This window comes from Phyllostomus hastatus, unplaced genomic scaffold, assembly GCF_019186645.2.
Source record: "Phyllostomus hastatus isolate PE091 unplaced genomic scaffold, TTU_PhHast_1.1 phas_scaffold_1066, whole genome shotgun sequence".
In the NCBI taxonomy this organism is placed as follows: domain Eukaryota; kingdom Metazoa; phylum Chordata; class Mammalia; order Chiroptera; family Phyllostomidae; genus Phyllostomus; species Phyllostomus hastatus.
In genome coordinates, this window is record NW_025334004.1 from 8,847,778 (window position 1) to 8,863,261 (window position 15,484).

Sequence of the window (15,484 nt, forward strand, 5' to 3'; positions counted from 1 at the left end):
ACTGGGAAAAGATTTCACCTTTCATCCCTTCTAAATTTCAGGTTTTTACAATTGTTGAGACCAATGATCAACAATCAAATTCTGAAGGAAAACAAAACAAAACAAGTTCTCCCCACGTTTTGGACTTACTTGTGAACTAGCATAATACAAAGAAAACTCATTAGAAGGCAAAAGGTAAGCAGAGAGGACCTCTGAAAACTGTCCCTGCCAAGAGGCGTGCAGGATCTCACAGGGACACACTGTACACTCACACGCACACACAGGGCCACTGAGAGAGGCTGCCCCTCAAAAAACCACGGGGTGAGTTGGGGTTGGTGCAAACTGCAAGGGGCTCAGAGGTTCAAATGAGCAAATTTCTCAGATGAGCTAAACGGCCAATTTTTCTTTCGAAACAGAGTTTGGTGGTTAGTCTAAATGACATGGGGGCTTTGTTTTTAAAGAAGTGCAGCCACTACGAGCCATGGTTAATTGCCAAGCAAAACAAACAGAAAACAAAGGGTGGACCAGAAAATGAGCACCAAGAGCACACGGGAGGAGGGGACAGAGCAAGCAAGGTGGAGAGACAGGTGAGGTGAGACTGGGCAAATACACAAAATGCCACCTCCGAGGGATGGTCCCAGTTCACTCTGTGGGTTGTTGTTTCTGTCCAGACCGCGGTCTGAGTGCGGCACAGAGTTCCCATTACTAAAGGCCCTGGGGCAGTCCTCGGGGACCATGGGTCTCTCCTGAGGGGGCTCTGAGATCCGCCTCAGCCTGGCCATGGTGTGTCTCGAAGACAAGCGTTTGGGGACCGAGGGCTTCCCCCTGGAGCGGGGCTCATCCTGATGGGGCTGACTGGGGAGGTCTGGTTTCCGGCCCAGCGGTGGGCCTGAGAAGTCTCCAGGGGAAGGTTGTCTAGAGTGGTGCTGGAGGGGCTTTTTCAACCGAAAGGGGAGGGGGCTCATCAGGTAGATGTTCCTGAGGAGCGTGCTCCTGTCCCCTCTGGGATCCAGGCGCCAGTCGGGCTGTCTGGAGGTCTGCTGCTGCTCATGCTTCCGGATGGTGGTGAAGCGGGTGTATGAGGCCGGGCAGGTGCCCTTGCACTTGTTGACGTGGTGTTTGGGGAAGTCCCCATGAATGCTGCCACTGCTGCCCTCTCTGCTGTCACTGGAGACGTTTGAGCAGTGATCGAGCTCGTCAGAGCACATGGAGAGGGGCTCCACAGGTGCCAGACCCCTGAAGCCCAAGGTGGGGTCCACCATATTGCTGCATGTTGGGGAGACGTAGACCCCTCCAGGGTTCATCCCACCCATCTCCCTGGGCCGGAGCTTGGTTGACTCCAGGAGGGACTCAGCAGAGCGGGCCGAGGTCAGGCCACTCCGGGAGAGCACAGGCGTGGGAGACTTGCTCAGCCTGCCGGACAGGTCCAGGGACGGCATGGACCTCGACCTCTGAATCAGCTGCTCAAAAGCCGTGATGCGAGAGGAGACAGTGTGCTTGGGGATGTGCTCTGGGCCCTCCTGGCTGGGGCCTAGCTCACCCCTGGCCAAGGCCAGGCTGCTCCTTTCAAAGTGGGAAGCAAGATCGCGCACGCTAGAGGAGGAGGTGGATCCCAGGAAGAGGCCAGCTCGGTTGATCTGGTGCATGTCCCGGTAGAGCATGGAGAACTGCATCCCAGCCTTTCTCGAGAGAGGGCAGGGCCTCCTGGCGCTGGTGCCATACTCCTGCAGGCTCATGGTGCTGCTGGACTTGCTGTCGTAATCCCGCCGGGAGCGCATGAGCAGGTTCTCAATGCTTCCCCCGACCTGGAGGGGGAGCCCTCTTTTGGAATCATTCAAAGAAACTGAAGTGCAAAGGTTCTCACAGCTCTGAGCCTTTTCTGATGGCAACAGGACACTCTTCTGTTCCTGCAAAAGAGCGCTGGGAGCAGAGAGCCTGGGTTTGAACTTGGAGGGAAGGATTTCCGAAATGCAGGCTTTTGCAGCGGACAGGGGTTTCTTGTGCTTACACACAGGGCCTAATGCATTGCTAGTGTTAACCGTTCGGCTATGAACTGAAGATGAAGAAATCATGTGAGCATTCCCACCTTTACGATCCACTGGAAAGCATGCAGAATAAAATAAACAGACCCATTAGGTTAAAGCTGAAAGCTGCTAAAAAAACAAAAAAAAGGAAAGGTAACATGCTCATTTGTAATAGGATTCTTTTTATTAAAAAATTTCCAGTTGATGTCCAGAAGCAAAATAATCTATGCTGCAAAGCAGGTGCAAAGATGCAACGAAAAAATGGCCACCTTGCTAGAGTCAGGAAGGGCTAAAGCTCAGCTAATTTCTAAGAAAAGGGAATCAGAACAAAAAAATAAGAGAGAGAGAGAGAGAGATGTTTCAGAGAGAGCAAGGTTGGGGTTTACAGGAAGGGAAACTATTAACACCAGAAAGAAAAATGGCCGGTGAGAAACTAGCGGAAGGGACATAAGAAGGCTCGAAAGCCTGGAAGTGGACCTGAACAAGGCAGAAGTTATCCCAGTAGCTGGAGGTTCACCCACTGCCAACACCCCGATAACAGTGTGGCTAGGAGGCACCCCGATTATGGTAGACAGACGAGAGGCCTGAGGCTTCACTCAGTTACCTTTGGTGGAGGCCGAGCTGGAGGGTCGCTTGAGCCCACTGAGGCCCTGGAGAGGGATGTCTCCACCTTCCAAGACGCTTTTATAAATCTGCCTCTCGTTCTCCAAGCTCCCGAGGTCCCCGGGAGCCCCATCTGATTCCCTCTTCACTGCGTGGAAGTTGGAAGAATATATACTAAGAACAATGTAATTTTAAAGGAAAGAGGGAAGAGGGAAAAAAAAAAGAACAGATGTTAGTATTTTTAACATTTTTCTAAAATGCACATTTCCAGCTAAGGATAAGAAAGACACTTTCTAGCTAATCAAGCACCACCCTTTCTAAAGGACATTTTTATTTAGACATGGAGCTAGACAGACAAGGCTGGCCCAGGGTGCCCTTAAATGCTCAGGAATCATTTCCAAACAGCAAATGTGCCCTGACTGAGATGACTGCGCTTGTGCTTTCAAAGAATAACTGAGAAATGCTGCTGGGGGAGTGAGGGCAGGAGATGAGACTAGGAGGGGGGTGGGGGAGGAGGAGGGGTGCAGGGTTGGGCGGGGATGGTGGGGGGAGTGTGCCCAGGGGCTGCACACAAGATGGGGCAGTCAAGGGCATAAGGGGGGCCTCCAACATGTCGCCAGCCAGTGTTGGTGACTTCAAGTCCATCACTTGGATTATTTTTCTCAGCTACTTTTCTTCGGCTGATGGAGCATTAAAATCAACCACGAAAAGAGGAAACCCAGCTGTCCTGAGTCTCCAGGAAAATCAGCCACCAAGTGAAAAAGGAACCTGGGATTCTCTGTGCTTTTATTATGCTAGCCACATTTTGCACCCACGTCTTTCAAAATGTATATTCAGAACGTGATGACACGTATATCCTTCTTTCACTGATCTACCTTTCATTTATTTTTATCTCGTTGAAGTTCCAGGTATTTTTGCAAGTTACCACAAATCCTTTTTGGAATGAGGTGGGGCACAGAAAAAATTAAGAGCACGTATTCAATGAACCCCGCCCTTCCCCTAACCCGTTTTCTGTGCCCTCACGTACAGCCACCCTGACACAGGGACACACAGTCACTCAGACAGGGGAAGGGCTCTTCCGCGCAAAAGCACTCAGGCTTCTGCGAGCCTGCTTCTCAAGGCTACTGAATTCAGTTTGCTGGGATCAATATAGATTTCTCAGCTCCAAAGATGTCAACAGCTTAGTGGAATTTCCTCGTCCCCATGTTTTATCATGAATATTATCAAGTGCATAGAAAATGCGAAAGGAGTTAAAATAGAGAACTCCCACACGTTCCCCCACACTGTTCTACAAGGCACACTGGGCTGCGTCTGCTTTATCGCACATCTGCCCATCTCCGTCCCTTCACCCATCAATCACAGTGGGACTATTTTTACAGCTCATGCAGCCTCTGGGGCCCCATGGGCACAGATAATGATGGCAACAGCAACTCTACACACCACCGGGTGGGATGTCCTATGTGGGGAGCACTGTGCAAAGTGCCTGACGATCACGTTCTCTCTAACCCTCACAAGCAAACCTACTTTTTCCATTTTCAGATGAGGAGCCCCTCTGACACTGGGGCCCAGGTCTACGCAGGCGTGGCTCGGCGGAGCAGCGGGGCTACAACCCGAGCCGTGGCTCCGAGCGCCGCCCAGAGTGGACGCTCAGCCGCTGTTTTACAGAGCGTTTCCCGGTAGCTGTGGAGGCTCGTACAGCATAGCACCTGGGGCCTCAGGACCCTCCAGCTCCACGTATATCATAACCCGTCACCAATGGATGTCTGGGACAAGCGGCTGCAGAACCCAGGAGTTGGAAACAGAAAAGAGATGAAGACTCTGGTAAAACAGGCAGTGTCTCCACCTCAGGGAGGTGAAGTTCGCCTGGACCACACCACTGGTTTTAAAGGCCTTGCGTGCCCTAGTCAGGGGGTTACCCAGGCGGCTAGGGTTCCCCTGGTCCCTCCCCCTTCTCTCAGGCCTAGGTCAGGTGACCAGATGCTTTCCCCCTTTCCTCAGCCAAGACAGAGTACTGGGAATCTAAGAGAGAAGAAAACCAACCCCCAAAGATGAAAACATAAAAGCAGGCGGATGAAGTGTGTCTATAGAGCAGCCTCCAGGGTGCGTCTCAGAGAGGAGAAACCTCCCGGCCGGCCAGGAGGGGGCGTCTCCCTCCTCAGGCTGTGCCCTGATTTTTAAGAGCCCACTTGACTACGGGGTCTACGAGGACACTCAGTAAATATTTGTTGAAGGAGTGAAAGGTCACATTTTCTGAAAGTCAAACTCACACACATTATCTGATTAAGGCTGTGTTTTGATTTGTGGAATTATGTATTTAGAAACTCTTCCACACACATATAAGAACTGTGCCATGTTTACTGAGGGCTCTGAGCTCCTGAGGTCAGTGGCCACAGAGTCATCAGAACAGCGGGGAGAAGAGGACTGCAGGGACTCGGGGTGGCCCAGACCCAGGTTGGCCGTCCTTCCTGGTGTCCAGGCCCCTGCCTGGGTGGCCTATTCCTACCTCTAGAGACAAAAAGCCTTGGCTCTCCCAGGCTTGGAGGCCAGGCCTAGGGACAAGGCCCGCCACCCACATAGCTTAGGGCTCTCCTGCTTCTGCCTGCAGGGACATTCGTAGATGTCCCCAGTTCTGACTGACAAAAGCCATCAATTCTAGTTAGGGGGCTGGAGGATCCCTAACAGTGACTTGCAAGATTGTGGCACTCCATGGCAGTTTAAATAAATGTAAGCTCATCTAAACTGGCTTTCCTTAGAACTTGCTAATTAAAAATAAATCTTTCTCTTCCCTACACGGGCCTTCCACAGTCCACCCTCTTCTTTTTGGTTGCGTTTTCTGGTCTTGTCCTTCAGCTTGACCTCGTGTTTCTCCTTCTTGTACATCCCAACCACAAAAAGATCCGTGTGTGGATGTGTTTTAGTCTTCCGACCAACAGCTGTAATGACTGAGGGTGCTTTTGTGAGGGGGGAGTCTCCAAAGCCCTGGTTTGGGGAGACCAGACCTCACTCAGCACTGAGTGACTCTGACAGTGGCTTCTGTCCTGCTGTCCTTTCAACTGCCTCAGCCTCGGGCAGGACATCCAACCAGTCTGCCCTGGCTCCTCCTAATTTCTCGGCCATAATTCGGCTGCTGACCTCACCTCCTCTCCCTCCTCAGCTGTCAGAACTCACCCCCCCCAACAGCCCCCCCCCCACTTTCTGGCTTTATTCCACCCATTATCACCATTTTTTTCCTGCTTCCCCACCAGAACGACAAACTAGCCCTCAGGAAGCCTCTCAGATTGGATTTGCTATGGCCAATTGTTTTCTTTCTGATACCAAAGCCAACATGCTTTTTCCAGATGTGGGGCACTTTGCAACTTGTTTAAAAACACTATCTAAAAGGCCTGGTACAGTGTTTTGTTTGTTTGTTTTACAATAAATGTATCCTTTTCATTGGCTCTCCTAATCAGAAAGGCAGACATCCACTGCACCAAAGGGGGAAACTGAGGACCAGAGTGGAGAAGGCATTTGTCATTGGTCACAGAGCTGTTGGGTGTTTGGTGTGTTCAAATAGATCAGAGAGGATGAGATAAGTGGCCTCAGGCCGACTTGAGAAAGACACTGATTACTTAACAGAACATGTCAAGTTCAGAAGCTCAGCTCTCAGCAGCTCTGGCTGAGGAAGAGCAAGCCAGGAGGAGACAGGGAAGAGAACTTACCCCCTGGCCAAGATGCAGAGCTGGCTGCGGAGTTTCAAGGGGATTCAACAAAAACACACTCACTCGAAGAATCAAGTGAGAGAACAGAGCAATCATTTTAGGGCCAAATGTTCCCAGTTGTGCTGACTGGAGGCTCTGGAAGAGGCGGGCAGGGTCCTGGCAGCTGGGATTCCAGCCAGACTCCAACAAGGAATGCGGGTCAGCCGAGGCAAAGCTGCTCCTTTTAAAGACTGGGAATCAGTCGGTTTCTCTCAGCCTCCACTCCCTTCATCTGCAAAACCACTAGGTGTTGGGAGATTGTCCTAAATGTTCACCTTCCAACCTGTTATCTATGGAGACCTTTCTGCTGGGCTCTAGACACATACATTTAACTGCCTTCTAGGCAGCTCCACTTCGATGTTCCTCAGGCATCTTAAACCCGACATGTCCCAAACCAAACCCAGCTCTGTTCCCCCACCTCCCATCTCCCAAGCCAGAAAGCCCAGAAAATCAATCCCCTCCTCCCCATCCTTGCTCCCCAAACCTAGTCAATCACTAAGTCCTGCTTACCCCCTGTCCTTGACACACCTCACCTTAACCCTTCCTCCCCCGCCTCCTGGTCACCACCTCACCCACTCACCCACGCCCACACCTCTTCAGTAAGCACTCCCCTCAGGCCCCCCCGGTCTCCAGCCCTGTTTCCTGCCGACCATTTACGCAAACCGCTGCCAGTGACGGTTCTAGAAACTAGCTGACTGCATCATTCCATGGCTCATTTTACTCATTTAACAAGCATTTATTGAGCACCTACTACATGTCAAACACTCTCCTGGGTGGAGAATCAACAACGGACAAACCAAAGGAATTCCAGCGTCATGGAATTTACTGTTCAAAACCATTGGTGTTTTCAGGAAGAAACTAAAAAGCAATTGTGGCTATGGGCGGGGGGTGGGGGTGCTCTAGGCAATCTGGAGAGTGCAGCTGCATTGTCTAACCTTTTGTACCACATGAAAAAAAGTTTCTTTTTCTACTTGTAATCAAGTAGAAAATATCATGTTGTTGTTATTCATGTTTTATTTGCTGCTCCTCTATAAAGCCCACCTTTCCTCCTCCACAAAACAGAGGCGCTCATTCCCCCTGGGGTCCCACCATCAGCGGTGCAGCTCTTGATTCTGACCGTTATTTACAAGTCGGTCTCCCCACTACATTCGAATTTTTCCCTTGGGGTCAGGAAGTTTATCTGAGTAATCTGTGTGTGACTGGTGCCTAGCCCCGTTGTTCAGTAAATACCAGTAGAATAAAGGATTCCATGAAATTAAATGTCTACATGCACATAGATTTATGACATATTTTTAAGCCTTGGGAAGTTTCTAATGTTTCATCAAGTTCTTCAAGTAATGAGTTGTGTTTTGAGCTTCAGTTAGATTAAAGGGAAAAGTGTTTTTTTCTAGTGTACAGTTACCACTTAGGAAAATAGTGGCTTCTTGGGTGCCACCTGCTGGCCACATAGAGTAAAGCTCTTTGGTTAGGCAAAACATGTATTAGTGCTGATCAATACTAAGTAATGGTGAAAATGAGTAGGCTGCACTGTTGATTTGCAGGCCTGGTTAACACTACAGAAGTAAAACATTGGACATATACTGTGATCACAACTATAAAAATGTATTATTTGAGAGGAAGGACTGGTAGTTATATTAGGACATTAGGACAAAGGGTGAATTTCCTCCTTGCTGTTCCCACATTCTTCTGATAGTCATTCACAATCCCTCTTTCTTCAGTCCTTAGGTTACATCAAATCTCACCAGTGCTCTTTTCTACGGTTCATTCCTGTCTGAGAGAAAGGGGCCAGATTCAGTCCACAAGTTGCCTGCCTGGGTGCTGAGCAAGTTGGATTCTAGTTAATTAGACCTGTAGATGCCTTCATTTATCCAGCAAACGTTATCGTGCACTTCCCGATGTGTCAGGCACAGCACTCAAGCTGGCTCCTCACCAATTCCAAATGCAGAAAAAACTCATTCGAACAAACTGGGAGAAAACCAAGCTCGAATTACTGATAAATCCCCAAATGGTAGAACAGCAGGAGGAAAAAATATCTCCTCTATTCCTGCCAAATATTTCACGTGAGCTAAGCTAAGGCTGAAAAAACAGAGCCCTTTGGGACCTGTTTCGATTGCGTAAACAAGAGTGCTTGGTCAATTAAAACATCAAATACCTTCATGTGCACAAATACTTAGTCTGACTGCAATTTGCTCTTTTAAGCAGCATGCCTTAGTCCCCCTCTATCCTGCCAACACAATGGCATGAATAGTGGCCTAAATTGCCTTTTTTTCAGTCACTCAAAAGACAATCAATTGCAGCCTGCTTTGTGTTAATTTATTACGCAATTTTGAATCAGTACAGTGCAGATGAGAGAGTACTGCTGACACCAGTCCCCTGCCCGAGAAGTTCGGGGGGGCTGGTCTGATAGGATTAGGACAGTTCTGACACACACCCCCTGTGGCACCTTGGGCATTGCACTGCCTACTTCCTCACGCCTCCAATGAGGATTAAAAATAACGTCTGATTCTGGAATGTGGAGAGGACTAAGTGGGGTGAATCACATAACCAGCTAAGCATAGGGCCTGGGACCCAGTGAATGCTGAATAAATCATTAAAGTCACCACTTCATTCAAGAGCTGTGTGCCTGACTCTGACAGCCCAGGGACATCGCTTTCTTTGCTTTTAATCCATATAGTCTACTTCAATCACTTGCTACTTTGCCTTCTTATTTACTAGCATTCATTTTGTGTGTGTGTTTTACACGCCCCCCCCCAAACTGTTAAACAACTATTTCATATGTTCCTATTATAATACCTAGCATAGTGCCTCAGATCCAGCAGAGCTAAGGAATTCAATGAGCTGGCCACCTGCAACCGGTGCATTTTTTGTCCTGGGCATTTCAGGGAGATGGGGGTGAGGAGGCAGAGGGGAGAGACCAGGCAGCAGGACTAATTTGATACAATCCTGGAAATGCCAGGCACTGGGCAGTCAGGACCGAAAAAGTGTCAAGCTTTGTCACTGACAAACAGGTGACCTCAAGGACCAGGGAGAGTTTGCTTGGAGCCTTGGGTTGAAGAAGCCCTTTATCTACAGACAGCCTAAGGTCGTCTGGTGGGCTTTGCCCCTGACAGCACATCTCTGGGACCTTAGAAGGCCTGTGACCTGTCATCCTTGGAGCTGAGGGCATAGTTCAACTAGCTCCTTAACACAGAGTAAGCCTCAGAGCCCCAAGTCAGGGGAGAAGGGGGCAGTCCTGATGATACAGCTGAACTTCAGTTCTCTCTGTCGTACTTCATTCAAGAGCTGTGTGCCTGACTCTGACAGCCCATGGGCATCACTTTCTTTGCTTTTAATCCGTATAGTCTGCTTCAATAATGTGGTGCAGCCTGAGCACCAACCCCACAGTGAGTGCAGAGACTTTACACTCGACCTTCTCCAGATGGAACCATCCTTTCCAATAGAAGCTGTCCCCCTAGCCGCTGTCCTAACACATCATCTCGACTACATCTGACACTCTGGGGTACATTGATCAAAATCATTAATAAACATATTTATAGAAGAAATACTCACAGAATAGATCTGGTTAGGGATTTGGTCACTACCCTAAAAGGCTCAAGGTGTTTTCCCAATTTTCCAGTGAACTCCTCCAGTCCCAGCTGATTGACATTCCAATGAAACTACTCTTGCAAAATGCTCAAGTGACCACAAAGTTTGCCACAAATCCACATCAACTCAGCACCAGGTCAAGTCAGGCTTCCATCTGAGCAGGTGAATTTTGCTCAGTGTGGATCTGCCCAACCCAAATGAGCAGGTAATAGTTGTGCCTCCCTTCCTGCTGCACTTTGAAGAATAAGCCACAGATGCAATGGCGGTAAGATGAGGAGCTGCTCCGACCACAGCAAACTCCCAGATCCGTGGGGTGCACCAGGCATGGTGGAGATGCAGTCCTTGTCCTCAGGAGTTTATGATTTATTAGCAGTTATAAAAACACAGAAACATAATCCAGGGACACAACAAAAGTCGGTGTCACAAGAGGTATTAACATGAGATTGGGTACAGACAGGCTCAGTTAGGGTCTCCTTGGACAAGCTAAAATGCTTGTCATTTACCGTGTGTGCAGGGTGGGGCAGGCAGCACTGAACCACTTTCAGCTGGGGCAGCAGCTGTGTGGCAAAGCTCTGAGACAGAATCTGGTAGAGAATGCGGGGGGTTAGGGGGTAGTTTGGGGGATGATGTGGAGGAAAGGATGCAGGATGGTTTCGGGAAGGTTGCCCTGTGAAAACGTGAGGTGTGCGCACGCCACCCAGGGGGAATCCTGAGAACTGGTATGGGGAAGTAAAGCCACATCTCTGAGAGTCAGACCAGCGAGCCCCCTCGGCCCCTCCTGTCCCTGTGACAGGTCCTTACACATTCACCCGCCTCCTCCCCACAAGAATCAGCAAATGAGGTAAACTTTGATCCTAAACTCAGGCTGATACACTCACATTCTAAAGGTCAAGATGACAACTCAGGAAAACCTGTCAAAGTTAACATGAAACATCACAAAATTAATTTGGAAGAAGAGGAGAACACAGAAGAAAAAAATCGAAGACCAGAATTGAATTGCTACTTATCACCAAATCATGCACCATTCAAAGCCACTGCACTGCTTCAAATACAACACACTTGGGTCCAACACACCGGCTCCTTCCCGTTTCTGACATCTCACACATTCGGTCACGATCATGTAAACAAAATGGCAACTTACTATCCAGGAGGCTCTGAAGAAATTTCCGGAGTGGGGCTGACTGCTGAGCTCTGTAAATGTCAAAAAAAAGAGAGAGAGAGAGAACATGATTTATTTTGACTCCGATGTTTCAAGCCAAGGGGAGAAAGAGAAGTCCCTTCTCTTTGCTAACTTAGACAGGGACCCCTGGGAGAAGGGGAGCCCGGCAAGAAGGGACTCAGTGCTGGTGGGGGTGGTGCCTTTTCCTTGGGAGGAGGCTTTCTGGGGAAGGGGGTGTTCTCGTTGTCTCTGGTCTTTTGTCCCCCAGCGGCTGCAGCCAAGGCTCTCTGGGTGGGTTAGGAGATGGCCTCCTCGATTGCTTGTACTTTCAGTCATGGGCCCACTGGGTGGAGGGGCCCACTGGGTGGAGGGGCCCACCATTTGGCTGGCATGCATTAGCGGCATGGACAGCACACCCTACGCCAGTGCACCCCAACCTTCAGACACAGCTGCCAACCCACCAGACTCCTTCATGCACCCCAGATGCCGCATCCAGAGAGAGCCACCCAAAACTTCAGGTACAGAATACACTGGGTTTGGACCATTTGTTTGCCCCTGCAGATTTAGAAGTGTGAAAAGGGGGGAAATGCAGTTGTACAAAAGCTATTAATGACCATCTCAGCCTTGGTGGGGAACATTTCATGGGATTACATGCCACTATGCAAAAGGAAGAAAACAACTGAGAACTACATGCAGAGAAAAAGCAACATAATTGTGTAGCTTAGGGATTCTGTTGTCTTGTAGAGAAGAATGCAAAGGGTTCAATATACGTGCACTTAAAAACAGTGTGGTGGTTGAAAAAATCAGTGAAAAAGTTAACTTTTAAAGGTACTTCTATCTCTGATGATGACCATTACAAGGAAAACAAAGTATCTGGGGGAGAGAAATTTGAGGCAAGGAGAGAAAGAGAAACACCAGGAACAAGGAAAGGGAGAGATGGAAAGAGGGAGGTGACAGGAGAGAGGTGGCCTTTGTCAGGAGCTCAGCCGCCCGGCCCCCTTCCTGCTGGGTCCTGTCATTTCTGAGGGCACCTCTGCCTCAGGAGGACAGCGCCCTCTGTTCCCCATTACTCCTCAGAGGAGGGGCCACTCCTACCTCCACATTCATCCACCCAGCCCTTTGCCAGCCTGGTCTCTCCTGCCTACCCTCTCTCCCTGAATCTGACCTTTGACATCTGCCCCATTCTGGGTCTTCGCCCACCTCTGTGGACGATATCCAGGTTTCCATGTTGAAAAACTTTTGCACAACCCTGCCGAGTCCTCTGGGAACACCCCTGCCTTCCTTCTATGACCACGAGTTTTCAATTGGTGCCGTACCCCTGTGGGTTCTGCTGGTTCTTCACCACATACTCCAGCTGCCATCCACACTCACCCAGCAACCTCCAAAGTGTTTTGAAACCTCTTGGTTATCAAACTCATTGACCTTTCCTCAGAGTCTGCTTTTGGGACCTCTCTGGAGCCCTGGGTTGTTCTCCCCCACTTGTTTTCCCTCCCACACCTCAGAACTGTTCTCTGCCTGGCCCTCCCCATTTCCTCTGGTTCCTTCATCAACATCCCTCAGTAGTTGCTGGTCTTTCATCCTTTCGCTGAACCTTTCTTTTACCCCTGGGTCTGGCGTCCTCATCCCCTGCAGGATGCCAGCCGCCGCTTCTCTGCTGGAGACTCTGATGGGCTTTGTAAGCCCCTGCCTCTCCCATGAGACCCAGTTTTATGTGTTCAGCTGTCTACCAGATATTCCCTACGTGATACCCAACCAAATCCTCAAAAATAAATGACCTGAAACCAAATCCTTCATCTCACCTCTGCACTGACTTTTCTCCCCATCTTTCTTCTGTGACCTACAATGTGTCCCCATTGTTCCAGCTGCCTGGACAGGGAGCATTGCTTTGTTTCCCACCCCATTCTTTGTTTCTCACACCAATTAATTAGCCAGTTCCTTGCCATTTCCTCTGCTCTCACACGCCCCACCGCCCTCATGCCCTGCTGCTGAGGGTGGGTTCTCACCATTACCCTCCTCCTTATCCTCTCAGCCCCCACCTGGATGGCCTTCCTCCGATTCAGCATTTCTAAGTGCTGACACTACCCTTCCTGAAACACTCTGGAATTAAATCATTGGTCCTTGGACAACATCAATAATTTTCTTAATCATCTTTTCTGAGTCTCTGTAATCCAGGGTCAACCCTGTTTCCCAAACCTATGTCCCCACTATGACCACCTCAAATGTTCTATTACAGCTGAATCTTACTCCATTCCGAGAACACATCCTCAACACGTTCACGCCTGTGCTCCTTACCGGGCCTCCAGTGGCCACGCCTGCTGTCACCTCGTACCCGCATTCCACCCTCTGGGATCTCAGCTCCCTCTCTGAGAGTCTGCTCAGACTTCACATAAGACATCCCTCCCTTCTGGCACTTACAGCCCCTCCCATGCACTTAGCTCTTAGCAAGCACTGCTGTGTGCTGCTGGCACTCTTTTGTTTAAGAGTGTGACTCAGCTGTCATGTTCCTGAAGCAAAGCCCACTTTCTGGTGCTGAATTAGAACTTCCATCAGCATATCTCATATGTATTAGGGACTAATGGGCAGCAGTTAACTGAACCGATGGGAAGGTGATTCATTTATGTATCAAACTCTTTGTGCCCATCTTGCCCCGGGGAAGGAGGCCAGGTACTGGAAGACATCTCGGCCCTCAGGGAATCGCAGTGAGGTCGCTTCTCTAGTGGCTGTCCATCCTCACAGGTGTTACAGAACCACTCATTATCTGGACTTTCAGTCCCCTGCCCTGTCCCAACTCACTTTAGGATATACCTGCAGCCACAGCTGTCAAATGCAGAACTAACGCAGACCTTCAACCCCACGGTGGCTCCACCCTGGCTGGGAACAGCCCTCTGCCCCCGCCTGCGACATCTCTGTCTCAGCTGCATGCACCGTGGCTCAGATGTTGTGCCTCCCCGCAGTTCTGAAGGGACCCAGGGCCTAACGCTGGCCCCCTGGCTTCCTCATCCTTCACTGACTCTGGCTTCTGAAGCCCAACTCCCCCAATCTGTTAGTGGTTCCCTGGCCTCTATTCCAGGCTCCCACATCCCAGTGCTGCTGTAACCCCTGCTTTCCTTACCCTGGCCTTGGGTTACATCTGGCACTCAGATGACTTTTGGTACCCAAGTCACTCATGCTGGTGGTCTGACCCTCCTTCCTTGTCTTAGTTCTGAAGTTGACCACGATCTGCTCACAATTTCCACTTTTCCTGCCGCAGTCTTGGGGTCTTCCCAGCCTCATTAGCAGTGTCCACATTCCTTTGTATTTTCTGTAAAGACCCCCTTTCCTTGTAAGGGCCTCTCTTGTTTTGTCAGGGAGCCCCAGGAGCAGTTCTGCAAACACCGGGCTGTTTTTCTTCCCCCCGGGAACCCATTTACCTTGGACTCACTCTCTTTCTGACCTATCCCTTAATAAACCACATTTTGACATAGCTCCATTTAAAAACATCAGTGCCGGTTGAGTTTCAAACGCTTGTTTGTGGCCAGGCAGTCTGGCCTCTGGGGTGCATTTTCTCACTGAGAACTTTCTGACCTTTTAAATCACAAATATGACTGCTCTGACAATGCTGTGCACATAAGAGGCACTCAACACACACTGCTACACTCTTACAATGACCTCCCGGGGCTGCAATAATGACAATGGCCAGATAATGGCTCCCTGAAAATTCAGAGAAGGCATTCCCAGGAGAAAGAAGGGAAGTTAGAGGGTCACCCCTGAAAGCAGAGGAAGAGGAGGAGCAGTTTAAATCACCAGCCACCCATGAGTATGTGGAAAAACCCCTTTAAGGAAGATGCCAAGCTCAAAAGAAACCCAAGCAAAAATGCAGGAGGGGAAAGGAATGCAAAGCGGGAGCCAGGAAGCCATGCAGCTTTAACGTAACCAGCGTAACTACTCCTCACCTTCCCTGCAGCAAACACTGCAGAGCTGAGGAGACAGAACAGAGCTGGGAAAGGGACTGACGGCATGAGAAAAACTCAGAAATACCTGTGACAGGTTTGCACTGGGTGCTTTATTAAGCGTCTCCATTTTTTCTAAATCTGCCTCTAACTCTGTTTGGCAGAGGTTGAGATCTTTTTCTAGGTTAGTCTGGTTCAAGAAAGAAAAGATGGGAAAGAACGTTTTAGTTTAGAGGAAAGGCAGAGAGAATGGCAGGTTAAGTTTGAAAAATGAACTTTTTAGTGTTGTATTTCAATAAGGCAGAGGTGGCATGGTTAAAACACAAGAGCTCACTGGAAGTTACGTAAAGCCATGAGGACAGAGAATGCAGCATTAGGCACAGAAAATCTACATCCTGAAATAACCTGAGATTCAAAACTCTATTCTACTTCCTAAAGAGAACTATAAATTCAACAAAAACCTACCTT

The 15,484-nt window shown here is 49.4% G+C and overlaps 1 protein-coding gene across 50 annotated transcripts in view; it reads right to left on the bottom strand.

Annotated features, from left to right (window-relative positions):
* The window catches only part of SORBS1 (sorbin and SH3 domain containing 1), a 226,724-nt gene that overhangs the window by 38,710 nt on the left and 172,530 nt on the right, over positions 1–15,484 (bottom strand). For 31 of the 50 annotated variants that reach the window (XM_045853881.1, XM_045853882.1, XM_045853899.1 and 28 more), the window contains 3 exons: positions 15,105–15,206; positions 11,070–11,119; positions 2,608–2,780 (listed from right to left, as the gene is read on the bottom strand). In XM_045853881.1, coding sequence (XP_045709837.1) covers positions 2,608–2,780; positions 11,070–11,119; positions 15,105–15,206 — 325 coding nt within the window. Of the gene's footprint in view, positions 1–601; positions 2,078–2,607; positions 2,781–11,069; positions 11,120–15,104; positions 15,207–15,484 lie in introns of all 50 variants that reach the window. The other 19 variants (XM_045853929.1, XM_045853931.1, XM_045853930.1 and 16 more) reach the window with 2 other exon arrangements.